This window comes from Triturus cristatus, chromosome 12, assembly GCF_964204655.1.
Source record: "Triturus cristatus chromosome 12, aTriCri1.1, whole genome shotgun sequence".
In the NCBI taxonomy this organism is placed as follows: domain Eukaryota; kingdom Metazoa; phylum Chordata; class Amphibia; order Caudata; family Salamandridae; genus Triturus; species Triturus cristatus.
Genome location: NC_140595.1, coordinates 421,542,694 through 421,559,174, shown reverse-complemented (window position 1 = coordinate 421,559,174; position 16,481 = coordinate 421,542,694). Strand labels below are relative to the sequence as shown.

Below are 16,481 nucleotides of genomic sequence, written 5' to 3'. Positions count from 1 at the left end.
GACAGATTAGGCTTAATTCCAGCAGTACTCAGATTTGCCAGTGGATCAGGCTGTCACCTCACTCGCTCCCATTTCGTCAAAGAGTGCAGTGAGGTTAGGAGCCGCACTGACTCCACCACAACCCATCCTGTAATGAGATGGAAGAGGGTGAGGTGAAACAGGAGAAGACTGAAAGCTGAAGCTGTCATACGGCTTACACTTTGCATTTGTTGTACAACATAAACATCAGAACTGTGCAATACTGACCCCACGCACAACTTCTGGATACATTGGCGTTAATCCTGCTAGCTCTCAGTGCATCATCTGTACCCTAACCTGACAAGGTAACAAATAGATTGTGCAAACTCAGAACATGACTACCCTGACTCCCCAAGTAAATTGTGGTAACAGATCGAGAACCTTTTCGTTTGGTTACTCATGCATACCTAAAGAGATACACAAGAAATACACAATATGCAGTTTCAATATTAATTGAAGCATTGTGATTCTTGAGTAAAATATGTGAGCTGTGATAATCAATAGAAGGAAACAGAATAATGCTATTACCATAACAAGAATGATGAAGATGATAAACAGTTCAACCATTTTGCTGATTACAACGCATATATGCTTGCATACAAGTGCTGTAATATATTGTAATCCTACATAGCTCTACCAGGGTGAATGACTCTGCCAAATCCCTTAGGGTGATCTAACTGCCTGATACCTGTCGGTAAGTGTCATCAAGCTGCCCGTCGTGGTGGAGAGCAGGGCAGCATCCCTCATATGAGGTAAACAGGAATCAGCTGGGCTGGAATTCCAGAATGGGTCGACCTCTCAGTGCCAACGAAATGCTTCTCTGTCTTAACTAGGGAGCGATGCTGTTTATATAATAAACAGGATCCATTTTACCAGGCCGAAGTCCCAGACAGGCGGCTATTGCTTTTGCTATTGTGATAGCTCTGTCTCTGAACAGGCAAAACAAACAGCTTTTTGCATAGCCCTTGTACAGAATGTTCAAGGTATTTCATAATGTGCCTACAAACTGGAAATGTAAGCAAAGGTCATTTCAGAGAATATTATCCTGCACAGGCATGCATACGAATGTCTGTCAAATGTCATTGTGTTTAAGAATGAAGGCAACTTAACAAGGTGAGCATGTAAAATGGTGGTGTTCCTGCCCAGGCCTATATTGTGACCACATAACAATGCCTGAAAGTGCATGGTGATGTACTGTGGAATGTCTACTTTCAGTTTCTTACTTTAAAGCCTGATTTGGAATGGAGCTGTATCCCTGCCCTGAGGGTCCATGCACCAGCAGCTGAGGAACTAAAACAGATCCGCACAGGCAGCTGATGGTAGGGAAAAATGTAATATGCAAACATGGTAGTGACGAACTGAGTGTATGTGTGTGTTTTCTGTGTGTCTCGATTTATATGTCTGTGTGAATGATTGAGAATGAGGGCAAGTGAGTGTGAGTGAGTTGAAGCATGTGAGTGAGCTTGTAAGTGAGACAACAGGAGAGTGTGCACTGAGTTTGAATGGAAATTTGTGAGTGAGAGAGTGTGAGAATGTGAGTAAGATAGTGAATAAACATGACTGAGACAATATGTGTGTGAGGCACTGTATAAGTTGAACATTGTGAGGGAACTGTGTGTGCAAATGTGAGTTTGACAGTTAGTGTTGTGACCATGTGGATGAGACAGTATGTGAATGAAACAGGGTACATGAGGCAATATATGTAAAATAGTATAAGTTAGTGGGTGAGCATGCCAGTGAAAATCAGAATGACACAAGCATGAGGGTATATATGCATGTGTGCATGTGTCAAAGTGTGAGAGAACACGAGTAAGTGATTGATAGTAAAAGGGAAAGAAAATGAGTGAGAGTAAGTAAGTTCAAGAAAAAGTGGAACTGAGTGAGAGTGACTGTGATACTGTGAGTGCAAGTGAATGTGATTGAGAACGAATGAGTGCGAGTGAGAATGAATGTGAGTGAATAAATGTAAATGAGCTGTGTGGGTGATAGCGTGTGTTTTTGAGTGAGTGTTTGTGTGTGTGAGAGTGTGTGTGTGTGTGTGTGTGTCTGCTGCTGGTCCAGGGCCTTTTCAGAGCCTATAGCTTCTGAGCAACTTTATATAGAAATTGTGCTTTAAAATGCGCTGTTTGATCCCATTTTGTTTTTAATCTGTGGGTGTGGGAGGGGGGTAGAATCCCAACTGGAAGAAGTCGGAATCACTAGCTTTGTTCGCTCGCTGCAATTCGCTGACAGTATTATGCCTCACCACTTCTAAAGATCACCAGCACCAATGCAAACATTGCTTTCTTACATTGGAGGGTAGGCCGTTGCCTCCCTGACATTGATCCATGGCTCAGGAGGCTCTGGAGGAGAGAATCTCAAAGCTCCAATCGGGGGTTTTGCAAAGGGAATTCCGAGGAATGCATTAACAGCTCTGTCTGTTCCCTTAGCTCCATGCTTTGTTCCTTGAACTTGACCATACTTTGTTTCTACTAGTGGGCGGAGAGCTTCTTCTCCTGTGTAAAATACAAATACAAATATTGTTTAAGGATTCTTATCTTAAAACGGACCACTTTTTAAATAATGCCCAGAACCGATTGTAATGTACACTAATCTGCACTAAACAGTGTTCACAAATGCACTTTATCTCACATTGTGTACTCTTTACTGTGGTTTATCCACAGGACAATTACATATATAAAAGAAAAAGCATGCTTTAATATTACAGATACAAAGTCAATTACAACATAAGAGCAGCAAGGTCAGTTCCTAGAGATCTCAATACTACATCAAAAAATGTAATCACAAAGTCAATGACTTTTTACAGAGATAGTCTTTGGTGAATGAATTTTATAATTGGAATATTGCTATAACAGAGAATGTTAAAAAACAGGCCTTAGACTAGGCTTGCATAACTCACAAATGCATAAGAAAAAATATGACCATAGCCGTAGAATGTGCATGCTCAATGATGTTTTCCATCCCTAAATATCAGGTGCGGGAGCAGCACGAATGAAGGAAATCTGCCACAAAGTAGCCCTATTTATTATGCCTAGAAGCCAGTAAACTCTAAATAGAGCGAACGGGATATCCACTGCTTTTTGGTAGATGTTCCACATTTGCCAAACTCAAATGGCCAGAGTTATTATTTTTACACAAACGTGATGCAGTGCATTGTGCAAGGGGGACATAACTGGTCGCGCAGAGGTGTTTGTCGTTGTCCATAAGATCCGCACTAGAAGCGTGCTCTTCCGGTACACATTCCTATACCTAGAGACATTACGGTAGGATCCCACGCACTTGGTGTGTGCTTTGCACTTGAGCACACATGCAACTTGTGGGGGTTTTGAGGAACAAACAGATTTCCCGTCCCTAATGCTTGATTGAAGGAGGTGTTATGTTATTTGAGTTAACTCTAATCTGGCTAAATTGGGCGCTGTGTCAAAACCTAAGGGTGTTTGCACTTATCCATCCAAGTAACACCCAGGTAATACCTCCTTGATGCAAAGCAACACACAGCAGTGCAAAGTGCATTTTGCGCTCAAAAAGTGGTAATTTTCCATAAAAAGTATAATTTGCTCTAGAATGTGAACATCAATAGTTCACTTTGCATCTCTTTGCAAAAGCACACATTGGTAGTAAATCTGGTCTTAAATCGAAACCAACCCCATGGCAAGCTTTGGGCAGCATTGTGAATGAGGGATGCTGGAAGATAGTGTGAGAGATACTTTGGGGAAACTCTGAAAGGCATAACGCCTTGTATCAACACAGCGGGGCATATTAGCAAGGGCTGGCGATATAATTATCGCTGCTTTAGCGTCTGTTTTTGGGCGAAAAGCGGCGATAATTATATCGCAATATCATCAAGGACACGCTAGCGCGTGTTTCCTTGATGTAGAGCCCGTTTTTTCACAGCCTCGCCTCGCATCGCTAATGAGATGCAAAAGAGGCGTGGCTGTGAAAACAACACATGTTAATATCGTGAAGGCAGCTTCGCGATATTAACAAGGAGGTGCAGCGATAAAAAAAATCGCGCTACCTCAGCCTCAACTCAGGAATTTAACACCTGTTAAATTCCTGACTAAGGCATACTTTTAATGGGATATGGATTATGCTGATAGGACCACAGGGTCCTATCAGCAATGTTATCGCTGTTTTCAATGGAACATCGCTGGAAAACCAGCGATGTTCCATTGAAAACACCGCTATCGCTGAAATATTATCGCCATAGCGCTATGTGTTGTAAATATAGCGTTCTCATGGCGATAATATTCAGCAATAGCTGGCGATAATTTTTCTATCGCTATGAACCGCTGGCCGTTGATAATATGCCCCAGCGTGTCTACCCAGAGATTTTACAAACAAATGTAATAGATGGTAAGACAGTTCTAGAATGGTTGCCTATAGGCTACTGCCTTCAAGTTGTATACACTTGTGCATTCAAGTGGCAATGGGTTGAACCTAATTCCTATTCAAAGCATGCTTGAGTAATGTCTCGCTACGCACATGCCAGAGTTGTGGTTTTGTTCACCTATATCCATTGACTGGCTCTAATTCTTGAATGGTGGTCAACAAAAATCCATTAATATTTTCTTGACAGCCTCCTCAAATTCAGCCCAGCCTCTTTGTGACAAGTCTTTGACAGTCGCTTTCGTCCCATATATCTTTTGACTTGGTTCTCACAGCGCTAAGGGTTTGCATAACTAGTACTATATGTAATATGTTTTCAATAGTCAAATTCCTATCAACCATATGGCATGTTAGGTCCAAGAAAATCCAGGGACAAGATAAGACGATACTTTCCTAAATGGTGCTCTTGCTTTTAATATTGTACAGTCAAAATGTTTTCTAGTTCTTTTAGCGATTTTAATGTTCTTCTTGCCTTTATTAATTTGCATGTGATCTCATTCATGTATTTTATCGTTTGATATGTACATATGTATTTACCTTTTATGGTTCATATAAACCAAATTAAGGGTGATGATGATGGCTTGGTTCTCTCCTTTTGTGTATATCCTTGGGCTGCTATGATATCTCCAGATGCACCCATCTCACACAGCAAGAAAGATTGTTGTCTATTTATCTAGAAGGTGTCGTGAAGTATTATAAGTGCTTTGCTAAATATTTCTTGTGCTAAACATGTTTATTGAATCTGCTCTGTGTTCTCCAATGTATGAGACGTCTTTACGATGGGTAACGCACTTTCAGTGTTTCCTTCTTAAGTGAATTTCTTTTAGTGTGTTTCTGTGTGCATGACGATATTGTCTGGGGCTGGTGTTCTTGTGAACCACATTTCTTACGGGGTTCCATTGTGTCTGCCTGATCCCACTAAATCTTGCTTCCGTCAGAGGTTACAGGCTTTTCCTCGGCTCTTAACTCTGCTCTGACACTGGCATGCATAGCTCTCAGTTAGGATCATCTCAAACCTAATAGACATAGACGGAAATGTGTGTCATTGACTTGAGTTCATCAAAATCTGTGATTTAGTCGACTCGTCCAATCCCATGTTTCATGGATTTAACATGGTTTGAAAGCTTTCAGTTTCAGGACATTTTTTATAGCAGCAGATGAAAGTATGAAACTGCATCTGTGACCTGCTTGTACTGCATCCAGGCAGTGCTTAGATACCACCCAAGCTTAAACACTCCCTGCCAAGCCCAGAAATAGAGGCTGGCACTATCAGGCATAGGGTGACCACTTGACTCTGGGTTCTCTTGACCTTTTAACATACAAATCATTTATTTCAGGAGTGTTAGGCTAATTAAAGACCACAACACCCATAAAGCATTAGGCTAGCACACAAAAGCCCAGGACTGAAAACAGTGTCCGTAAAGACCTGGAGTACGGTGGGCACCCTAATCAGGAATCACAGTTCAGTTCACAAGTGGGCTTTACTAAATTGCACAAGTCAGCCACTTTGGGACTGGGTTTTGAGTAGCCAGCACTGTTGCACAAAAGGTAAATTCCTTCATGCAGGATCATAAATTGGAACACGAGCTGTGAAAAAGCAATCTTTCATGAATCTGTCCGATGGGCAAAAAATGACTCCTTACATCAGGGCATGCCTCTTGTCAGGGCCATCTGCCAGAAGCAAGCGAAAGCAGTTAGGCATTCTTATGAGTATTTTCTGTGCCTGGAGTGTTGTATATTGAGGACACCTGATGTTGAAGGCATACCCCATGGTGGAAGGGTTTGCATGTCCTGGCGGGCAGTTAAAAAGGTCTTGTTATGTGGATTCTATTGTTCAGATTTTTTCTGGAATTTTCTCTTGGCTCTTGCAGTCCCAGGACCAAGTATTGTCAAAAGTGAGAGTAATGTTGTTCTTAGCCAACTAGTAGCTGTGGTGCTTGGTCTGTGATGGAAAGTTGGCCCCCTGAACCTTGCTAACATCCAGGGGCCTGAATACGTATAGGGCGCACTTTCCCTGTTTGAATGTGTGCCATGGTGCAAACAGGTGCGCTGTGTGGAAACAGGGACAGTGCACCCTATTAGATTGACTGCATTGACCTCAGATCAGCCTCAAACTTGCCCTGCCCTTGGGGCAGTGCATTCAAGTGAAATATGGATCAGCTGCACTTTAATGGGGAGAGAGAGATCTCCTTGCAAGCGGAGGCAGTGAGTGACTGCTCCCACCTGCAAGAATATGTCTGGGGGTTCATAGGACCCCTTGATCAACTGCAGAGGGCTGCCATCAAGGGGCGATCTAACAGTGTGCCACTTTTTTGCCGTTCACATTCAGTGTGCATCCTGACAGCTTCTTTATCTCTTTGTCTGCGTCCATTATATGGTGCAGAGGTAAAGAGATTCCCTCATTTGCATGGGGCCATGCCCCCCACACAAATGAGAGGATGACCTTTTGAGATAGCACTGGTGCAACATGTGCACCAGTGCTATCTGTATTACTGAAGGAGCCACACAAGCGTCAGTGGCCCCTTCTGTAATACCAAAGCGCCCTGGGGTGCACAGAGGTGGTCCAAACATACATTGTGCCCCCGGAGCCCTCCTGTAATACCGGCCCTGGATGTTAACAAGCAGTTGTTTCCCAGCACAAGGAAGGTGGTGTATAACTTATTAAGTGCACCAAATTGTCACATTTGCGTTAAATATATGAATATCCAGTCTGCACTGCACTTAAATATTATCTCAGAATATATAAATATGCTTACAGTACAAATCGGATACAAAAACCAAGAACATACAAAAAGGGGGCATGGTCTTTCCACGAACGAAGATGGATGCTTGACTTTGCTACCTCAGTTTACCTATGCCCTTGGGATGTTGTCTCTCTTGGTACCCCTGTCAATACTGTGTTTATGGGATGCAGGGATCCGTTCCTTTGTCTGGGGGTACTCTTGCCTTGCATGTAGAAAAACTCCCGGCACACCGCTCATGTGGAGGTGTGGATCTTCCCCTAGTTTGGGCACTACGCCCTGGCCCTCCATCTCTCCCAGATGACCTATATGCTCCCTGGGATGTCAGATCCACCACAGTGGGTTGCGGTAGAGCGTTTGCTAGTGGCAAGTTGGCATGGACTCGATCCTCTTTATGAGGGGAGGCACGCCTCCGACGTGCACTGGCAACCTGATGCTGCAGGCCATGCTGAAATCCTGAATTCAAGCACATCACATCCTTGTTGGAGACCTCCTTCTCCATATGCATGCACCCTTATGTAGCAATGGTTGCCTTCGCATTGGAGAGGAGATTCTTGATTGGGAATGGTGGCAAGCAGCAGGCATCTATAGCCTAGACCAGGTCATTGCCGATAGAGCCCGCAAACCCTTAGTGAAGCTTTGCGAGGAGTTTGGTATACTGCCCCAACAGTCATGGAGGTACCTCCAATTGCAGCATTGCCTTCGATGCAGCTTGGATGCCCAACCATGAGCCCTGCAGGCCTCCCTGGTAATGGCCTACTTCAGGGCTTGGGGTCGCTCCCGCAGGGTCATGTCATGAGTCTATGACCGTATGAACCGCCAACTATTTCCGGGTCCTCTACCCAAAAACCTCCGAACCAAATGACAAAACCGGCTGCAGAAGGAGTATGAGGTGGACGACTGGACTGGGCTGAGCTCCTGGAGGTACTTGAGAGGCCTGCTTGAAATTCTGCCTCTTCAAAAAGTTGCACGATTGACACTGGACCCTGGCAAAATTACACACGGCGGGTCTGTTACTCCATGCAAACTGTTGGCGGTGCCTAAATACCTGCTCCGATCTACTGCATGCCCTCTGTGACTGCCCCTTGATTCAGCCCTTCTGGCATGCAGTAGGGACTACGTTGGGTGAGGCCCTGGTGCTCAAGAACTCCGACCCCAGCATGCTGATTCTTTTACATGACCCTGGGGACTCCCTGGACCTCTCCCGCATCCTGCGCTGCCTATTACACACGGCCCTGGCAACAGCCAAGATCTGCATTCTCCACCACTGGTGATCCCCCATATCCCCCTCACATGGAAATAGATGGCCGCAATGTTTCAGGTGGCTGCCCATGAAGGCATCGTCTATAATGTCCAGGATAGAGAGGAGATATTCCTCCAGATATGGGCACCTGTCCATTGGGACCCTGCACATTGATACCTGGCCTGGAATGCAAGTCCCCATCTGATTGAATTTTTTTAGACTAGCCCATCACTCTTGACTGTATGACACCTCTGAGAAATACCCCCACCCTCCTGGCCACGTCCCTACGCCCCTTACCCCGCCCCCACCTCCCCTCTCTCTCTTTCTCCCTCTCCCCTCCACACTCGGACATGTCCGCTATAATCCCAGATGTAACACCCCCTTACAGCCTCTCTTAGCAACATGGGACCTCCCCCTTCTGGTTTGGGTAGTTATGATCTCACTGCATGACATGTGCCATGCATTGCTGCTCTATCAGTGCCAGTTGGCACCTACTCTACTCATTGTCAAGGTATAGTGATTATGAGGCCAATGTATGCAATGTGTGCAAAGCCCTGTTCCCTGCCTGTCCATCCCCAATACCTCCCCTATGTATTGCTTCTTTGGTTTTCAATAAAGACTTGCAACACAAAAAAAAGAATGTATGTGAAACACAATCCACAATCAAACGGGAAAGCAACACAATACAGTGGTAAAGAACAGGACACTTGGCTATCAATACTATTATGCAGTTCTCAATTGCTATATAATTACAAACAACACCACACTTCCCTCAGTATGAATGCAACTCAATAGGCATATAATTACTAGAACATTGGAATGGTTCTGATGGAGCGGGGATTCGCAAAAAGTAACCCACTTGTATTGAGTATCCCTACAAAAGGTACTAATTTTAGGTAGTAAATAGTATTAACATGCAGTTACACACCACACATTGGGAATATGCTTTGCAATAAGCATGGAGTTAATCCCAACAATATGTAAATAACCCAATGTGTAATAATAATGTGTGTAGAACGTGTTATGAATGTTTCGCACTTTACAAACTGAAGGGGAGTGACTCTAATAAGGACCACAAGAGGCTGGAGTCAAGTCTATGTTAAGAAAAACGGAAAATACCTCTTGGACCATAAATCTTTTCAATTTGTTAATAATACCAAAGGTCTATGTTCTTTACCTTCATTTCTGCTCACTTATTGAGCTTGAATAATTACAAAATACAATTCTACTGGGAAGAGACATGCATAACCATTTCATGACATGTGCCATAAAGTTCACATAAACAGTGTCTAGTATGTTCATCAATACATCCAGTTTTTTATCAAAATGTTTTGTTTTTCTGGAAAATCACATACACATTATTGTATAGTCATATCATACTTTGCAAATTTATGCTAGTATACTGAACATTGTGCAGTGCATGCCAGCTTTTTTCTAAAAAGAGATTACAAAGAAAGAAAAACAATCAAAGCAATAGCAAATTACAGAGTCCAAAAAAGGTGAACAATATTTACAAGTGGTTCTTTAAGAGAACCTTGTTGTGTCCTACTTCTTTAAATACATGTACCAGGAAGAACAAGCCTGGTTATCCTTGGTACTGTTCATTTAGCGGTCCAAAAATTGTAGAGAACGGAGCAAGTCTCAAGGTGTTGTTTATCACTGAGAGGGAAAACGTCTTGCTTTAGTTATCACCTCAGCTGATGTAGCCTTGATTTAAGTTTGATTTCAAAGTGGAGACAGAGAAGGCTCCTGGTCTCAAGATAAGGAGCAGGGCAAGTGAAAGGGTGTGCCGACACGTTTCGACCTTCGTGCAAGGGACAGTGAGGTTTCAAAGAAGGTCTTCCTCAGGGCTGGGTTTTGTTAGGGTAGGACGCTGTAATTTTGAGAGAGAAAAAGTGTCAGTGTCTCACAGTGAGCACTAATTGAAATATAGAATTGTTGTAACCTCAAGAATATCGTACCTATAGGGTGGATCACTTAGCCATCTGTGTTCTGGCTCGTGTTTCACTTTTTTCGATTTATGCTGCTGTGTGGGGAGAATGGATAGAAAGACATTTTTTCAAGTGGCTGGAACTTGGTTATAAAAGAGTGACGTAACCATAGAGACCTTTGGTATTATTAAAAAATTGAAAAGATTTATGGTCCAAGAGGTATTTTCTGTTTTTCTTAACATGAATGTTTCGCATGGCACATTGCATGAATATGTAGTGAAAAGCATGACATGTGTTGCTTTGTCATAATAATTAATACAGGTTTCTTGCTTTTGCTATGCTAGGTTAACTGTTAACATTGTCTAGAGAAACGGTGGGTGGTTAGCAGTGAAAAATACCTCTAGCTCGTGAGCAGCAGTGAGAGCAGCGGTGAGCAGTAGCGAAGTGAGAGGCATGAGGCGAGAGGTGAGAGGCGAGCTGAGGAGCCCAAGCCTAAGCCCGAGCCTGAGCCCGCAGCCCCGCCTCATTAGTGCCCGTTAGTGCGGCAGCATCTAGCGGCATAAAGCAGCACCCGGCGGCAATTATTTAATCCGGTTCTTCGTTTTTCATTCTTCGCCTACCAGCCCGACTGCTGCACCAAGGTCAAAGGAGAGCAGTGCTGTAAGCATGGCAAGCGTGGCTGCCCTTTAGCCTGAGGCCGCAGCAAGTGAGAGCCCTTGGCGGTATCGCGGAGGTGACCTGGTTAGACCAGGTGCAGCCTGCGACCCCTCCTTGTGTGCCCCGCTTGCCCCTTCATCACATTGGCCCTTCGCCTGTATCTGAAAACCAGTATCCAGAAAATATGTGAGGTGTTGGCTGCTGGGTTACAGATTTTATGAGTCCTTCTACAATATTGTTGATGTGCATTTTTGGCTCATATTCTGCAGGCCCAGGAGTGAAGAGGAGGCGCAAGTCCGCGGTGGCTAAACACTTGGGGTCTTGTATGTAATTTATCTGCTCTAAGGATGTTGTGCAAGCCTGATATCTTTTTATATTTGTTGTGTGTAGCCCCTTCTCATCCAACAGTGTCCAGAACTTTAAATCTTCACAGGAGAGTGCTGGGCTGATAAATGTGGAATAACATTGCCTTGCAGGATTGTGGATTTGAACCTATTTCCACAGGTCATGAGGACCAGTGTCAAAATGGAAATACCTACTGACCATTAGTCGTGAACTGAAACCAACCTGTTTTATCAAGAAAGGCATTCCTGTGCCTCTTGTTATTTGCAACCATTGACATAAGAAGAAAGACCTTGTTGTAGAGTTCACCTTTTGTCCCTTTCTCACATTGGCCCTTCGCCACTCACCGGAGCACAAGCACCAGCAACGTAACTGCAGCCTGAGCAGCCTGAGGGGACAGGCGCAGGAGCGTAGTCACCCCACTGGCTTCCCCAGTTCACCCAGCTCACTCGAAGACAGAGAACTTTGCTGCCCTGGCCCAACTCGGTCGTGCAGGTCTGCTCTTAGGTCTCAGGTAAGCTTCCCCGTGGCTCTGCCATATTTTTTTTCATTCATTCTTTTATTTATTTATTTAAAAAAATTATAAAAACAGCACACTGCTGCCCTTAGTCCTTAGCACACAGGCATTCATGTGTATTCCTGCAGGCAGACGGTAAGACACAGGCGGTTGCTTGCCCCCCCACAAACTGGTAGAATCTCCTAACAAAGAGATCTAGGAGGGTTAAGAAAGCTACAGCAAAACCATCTAAAAAGGTTTTAAAATATCAGCCACCCACGCACCCCTGGTCGTAGCAGCAACGGCCCCAACTCAACCAATTCAATTAGCAACTCCAGTAAGATCACAACCCGGCCTAGCCCCAGGATACGAGCCTCAGCTGTGGCAACCTACAACTCAAGTTCAGTCTTCCCAAAGTTCCCTCACGCACTAAGCTCTATGGGGTACAGCGGCGCCCAGGAAGACTTTACTCATGAAGAGCCAACATCGGGACTATTAGCAACTACAACCTCTTCAACCGTTCCATTAAGAAAGGTGTCACTGAGGGACTATTTTAGGAACTCAGTAACTGCTGCAAATCTAAGACCAAGCACTATCGAGACAATCCCGGTCTCTTCTTGAAGCACCCCAGTGTTGGTCACACACCAAATACTGGTTCAGCCTATGATTCACACTGTAGTTGGCGGTACAGGCAACTCATCATTAGTAAGCTCCCCAGCAACGGTTGCACCGTTCTCTAAAAGTAGCCCCTGACACCCTTCGCTCGCTTCAGGCTTCCAAGCAGCTACTTTCGGACTCACTAGCTGCGCACTACTCTATCATACCAGCCTCTCCCTCAGCTTCCACCCTAAAAGAGGACTTTTCGCCAACCACTCAGTCAGTTCAGAATCCAAGCCACTTTCTCCCGTAGCACTTAAGTCTCCAATCTCAATGGGTCATCTTGTAGGAAACACCAAAGTTCTGACCCCACAAGTCTTGAGCCTTGCAAGTACCCATTCAAGCAACCCTAAAGAGCTGTCCCCCACTGGTCCACTTATCACAGCCACTCAAAGTCATCAAACGGATAACTCAGCTGGGGCACATGATAGTAAAATCAACTCTTTCCTAGACCTGTCTTTTTTCACCAACGAATACATAAGGTCCCCTGCTCAGGAACAGTTTTGACTGCCCAATTTAAATGACCTTTGGTGACAATTGGTTCAAACCCTCCATACCACGGCATCAGCACTGTCCTACCATTCAGATAAAATGGACCTACAGGTGGACCTCTCAAACAGCCTTGTGGTATATACCGCCAGGATTGACCAAAGACTGGAGGCACTGAATCTATTGAAAACAAAAGACCAATCTCAAGTCCAACTTGTTCGATCAGTATGTTGCTTTTCTCTCATCATAGACTCCTTATCCTCACTACCTCAATTTCTTTAATCAGTTTTATCAGAAATTAAGAAGTTCCCCTCATTGGGCCGCCCCGAACCTTCATTCCAGGTAGTGCGTTTGGATGAGGCCGAGATGCTAGTTTCCGCGACTGCGCAAACCAAAGCCCCTTCCCCACAAATTAAGGATCCCAACGCACCCTTCGAAGCACAACCTCACCATCATGATACACACGATACACATCGGCTGTCGAAACGGGAAAAAAAAAGACTGCGGAAAAGCCGGAATAGGCTCATAGTGGAATCAAAAAACATCATCAGCAGTTATTTTTAGAGAATAAGCCAGCGACATCACGGGACTTGCTTGCATCGCCCGAAACCAACATTAGCTCGCTATCAGCAGCGCACCCCTCAATGCCTCAAAAAGAATCTTCAAACTTGAACAGTTTACTAATAGCAGAGTCGTCCCAAGTCTAAAGGTTCCCCCGGCATTCATCCACTCAAGTTACCTTTGGTCTTAACCAATTTCAACTCACAGAGGAGGCTACAACTGACAATATGCCAGCTACGAATGTGAACCCTCAAAAAACATCCCTTGCAATCAGTGCCCCTTTGCTACAGCAAGTGGGGATCAATAGATCAGACCAGCAGCATGCAGCCAAAGCGCCTGATGGTCCACATCCGCCAACCCCATCCATTCAACAACCTCCGGCGGTCATGTGTAAAACACTCCCCATTCCATTATCACCTAACCACTTGAGTGAAAAGAGTTCCCTTTTGGCGGCCACATGTTTTTCCCAGGTGGCACCAGAAGTTATTTCTAGGTCACCCAAGTTTCCAACAGTAGATGTAGTGAATCATCCAGCAACTTTTAGCCACAAGACAAAACTGCTGTTAGCTCCTGAATATGTCTCCAGAGGCCTGCATGACATTTTAAATCGTTGGAACATTCTCCGACTCTCTAAATCATCCTCGGACCTAAGCACCCTGGAATCAAAAGACATAATTGCCATCAAATTCATACCCGGTAAAGGCACCCAAGTGGGAGAATCAACTCAAATTACATTAGCGTCCTCAGTTATCCGGGAATTGGTTCATTGAAAAGCCGACCAATTTAAAAACTGGGCCATAATAATAACTACACCTTCATTCCCCCCTATCCATCAATACTAGCAAACACACAGGCCAACGCCTCCAGCACAAGCCTGGCTTCCTTCTCTGTACTAAAGTCAGCTAGAAGCCATTCACCAGCAGCTATCCTTGAACAAAAAAACAACCAGCATGTCACCCAAAGACCAGACTGGTCATGGTTGCCAGCAGCGCTATCCCGGAGTCAGAAAGATTGAAACACCATCGACCATGGATTAAATATATGCTCCTGGAATATCAACAGATTCGTAACGAAATATCAATCTTTAGATACTCTTGGCTTTATAAAAAAACACGATATAATACTTCTACAAGTAACTTGGGCGGTTTACAGTATTTCTATTGAAGGCTACCTAGAATTTATGTCCCCTGCCTCTAAACAGTGCAAGTACGGTAGGCCGCGTGGTGGACTTTCGATCTACGCCTCTACTAAACTGTCCCAAAGCATCAAACAGTTAAAATTTGAAGTAGATTGGGTTGCGGGTATTGTGGTTGCAAGCCCAATATCAGATAGCCAGTCGTGCTCAATGTCTATATCCCTCCGCGCACCTCTGAGAAAAAACGTAAAATGTATCAACTGACTGACATTGTCAGTAATATACTAAGCGACCACGGTAGTATTCCTTGCATAATCTCGGGAGACTTCAATACAAACCTCTATTGTATTTCTCCTGAGGACTCTGGGACTGCCTCTCTATCGGTTCACCTACACCTTGCCCCACAATCAATACCGGCAGGACACAGACCCTTGAAACTGGGCGAATATGCAGCCATCCAGCGTAGCAGTGTGGGGTATACCGTACTGAATGGACACTTTCCTACAGACAGCCCCACCCCACTTGGCAAGAACTGAAGGTCGAACCCATTCATATTTGGACTTCACATTAGGCAACAGCAAAATACTCCCCCTGATCGAGAGCTACTACATCGCTACATCGCTTCGCAAGGGGAGAGTGACCATCGACCCCAAATAATAACTCTCTTGTCTAACTACCCACGTCTTCAGGAGCTTGCTCACACGCTCTCAGATTGTCATACAAAGAATTTAAGGAGAATGAAATGGTAAGTCAGTGCTGCTTTCCCCATTATGGAAAAATGCAGAGCCCTTCTAGAGCAGCTCCTGGCAACACACAACGCAATTTTGCATTTCACCAGCGACAAAAAAGTTAAAAGCTCAAAGGAATCTGCAGTGTCCGAGCAGATTTGGCTGAAATTAGTCCACTCAAGCAAGAACTACAATGCAAAGTCATTCTGGTCTCTTGTGAACAGGGGCTTACAAGGAGGAAGCAGTCATGGCAGCGCATATATAAGCGCAGAAGAATGGACTTGGTTCTTATCAGCTCATTTTAACCCTTAAAACAGGGACGACTACTCTAACCTCTCTTCATCAGCTGACCCCAGGCAAACCCCCTGAAGCCAAACGCCCAGGTCTGTTCGGACCCACCAGTTGAGTTAATCTTGTCATGGCAGAAACAACAAGTGAGGGGCAGGAGAAGTGCGACGACCCAACGATGGAGTCTCCAATGACATTAGAAGCGCTAAAAAACAACATTGCATGCTCAATTAGGAAAGCTAGGGCAGAAGGAGCCCCAGGACCCAATGGTCTTCCCCAGGCCCTGTTCAAATCGGACGTGGACCTGTGGTCAGAATATCTGGCCCCTTGTTTCTCCATTGCAGGCTATACTATACCATCCCGGAGTCCTGGAAAGGCGCTATCATCCATCCAATATATAAAAGCAGGAAGTGAAACGATCCTAAAAATTATAGAATGATAGCCCTCCTGGACATCGAATCTAAATATTACGCCAACATTTTATTGAAAGAACTCTTGGCCTGGGCAAAAACAACAAAGTGTCTCCCTTTCAACCAGACCGGTTGTGTGGCTAACTCCGGAACAATAAGCAATTTACTCACCTTATCTGTCTTGCTAGAGGAAGTTCAAGGTAACCAACTCCACTGCTGCTTCGTCGATTTCAAAGTGGCTTTTGACCGAGTGCCCCGGGGTTGATTATGGCAAAAACCAGAGCTCTGGGGCATACCCTTTGCTCTTATAAATGCCATAATTCATCTTCACTCGGAAACTTGGATCAGAATAAACTTGGGTGAAGGTTCCCATGTTTCCAGCAAGATCGAGACCAA

The 16,481-nt window shown here is 44.6% G+C and overlaps 1 protein-coding gene across 1 annotated transcript in view; it reads right to left on the bottom strand.

Annotated features, from left to right (window-relative positions):
* LOC146776046 (fatty acyl-CoA hydrolase precursor, medium chain-like) overlaps nt 1-16,481 on the bottom strand; it is a 248,056-nt gene that overhangs the window by 201,757 nt on the left and 29,818 nt on the right. Inside the window, exon 3 of the mRNA XM_085636898.1 lies at nt 2,309-2,513. Coding sequence (XP_085493024.1) covers nt 2,309-2,513 — 205 coding nt within the window. The remainder of the gene's footprint in view (nt 1-2,308; nt 2,514-16,481) is intronic.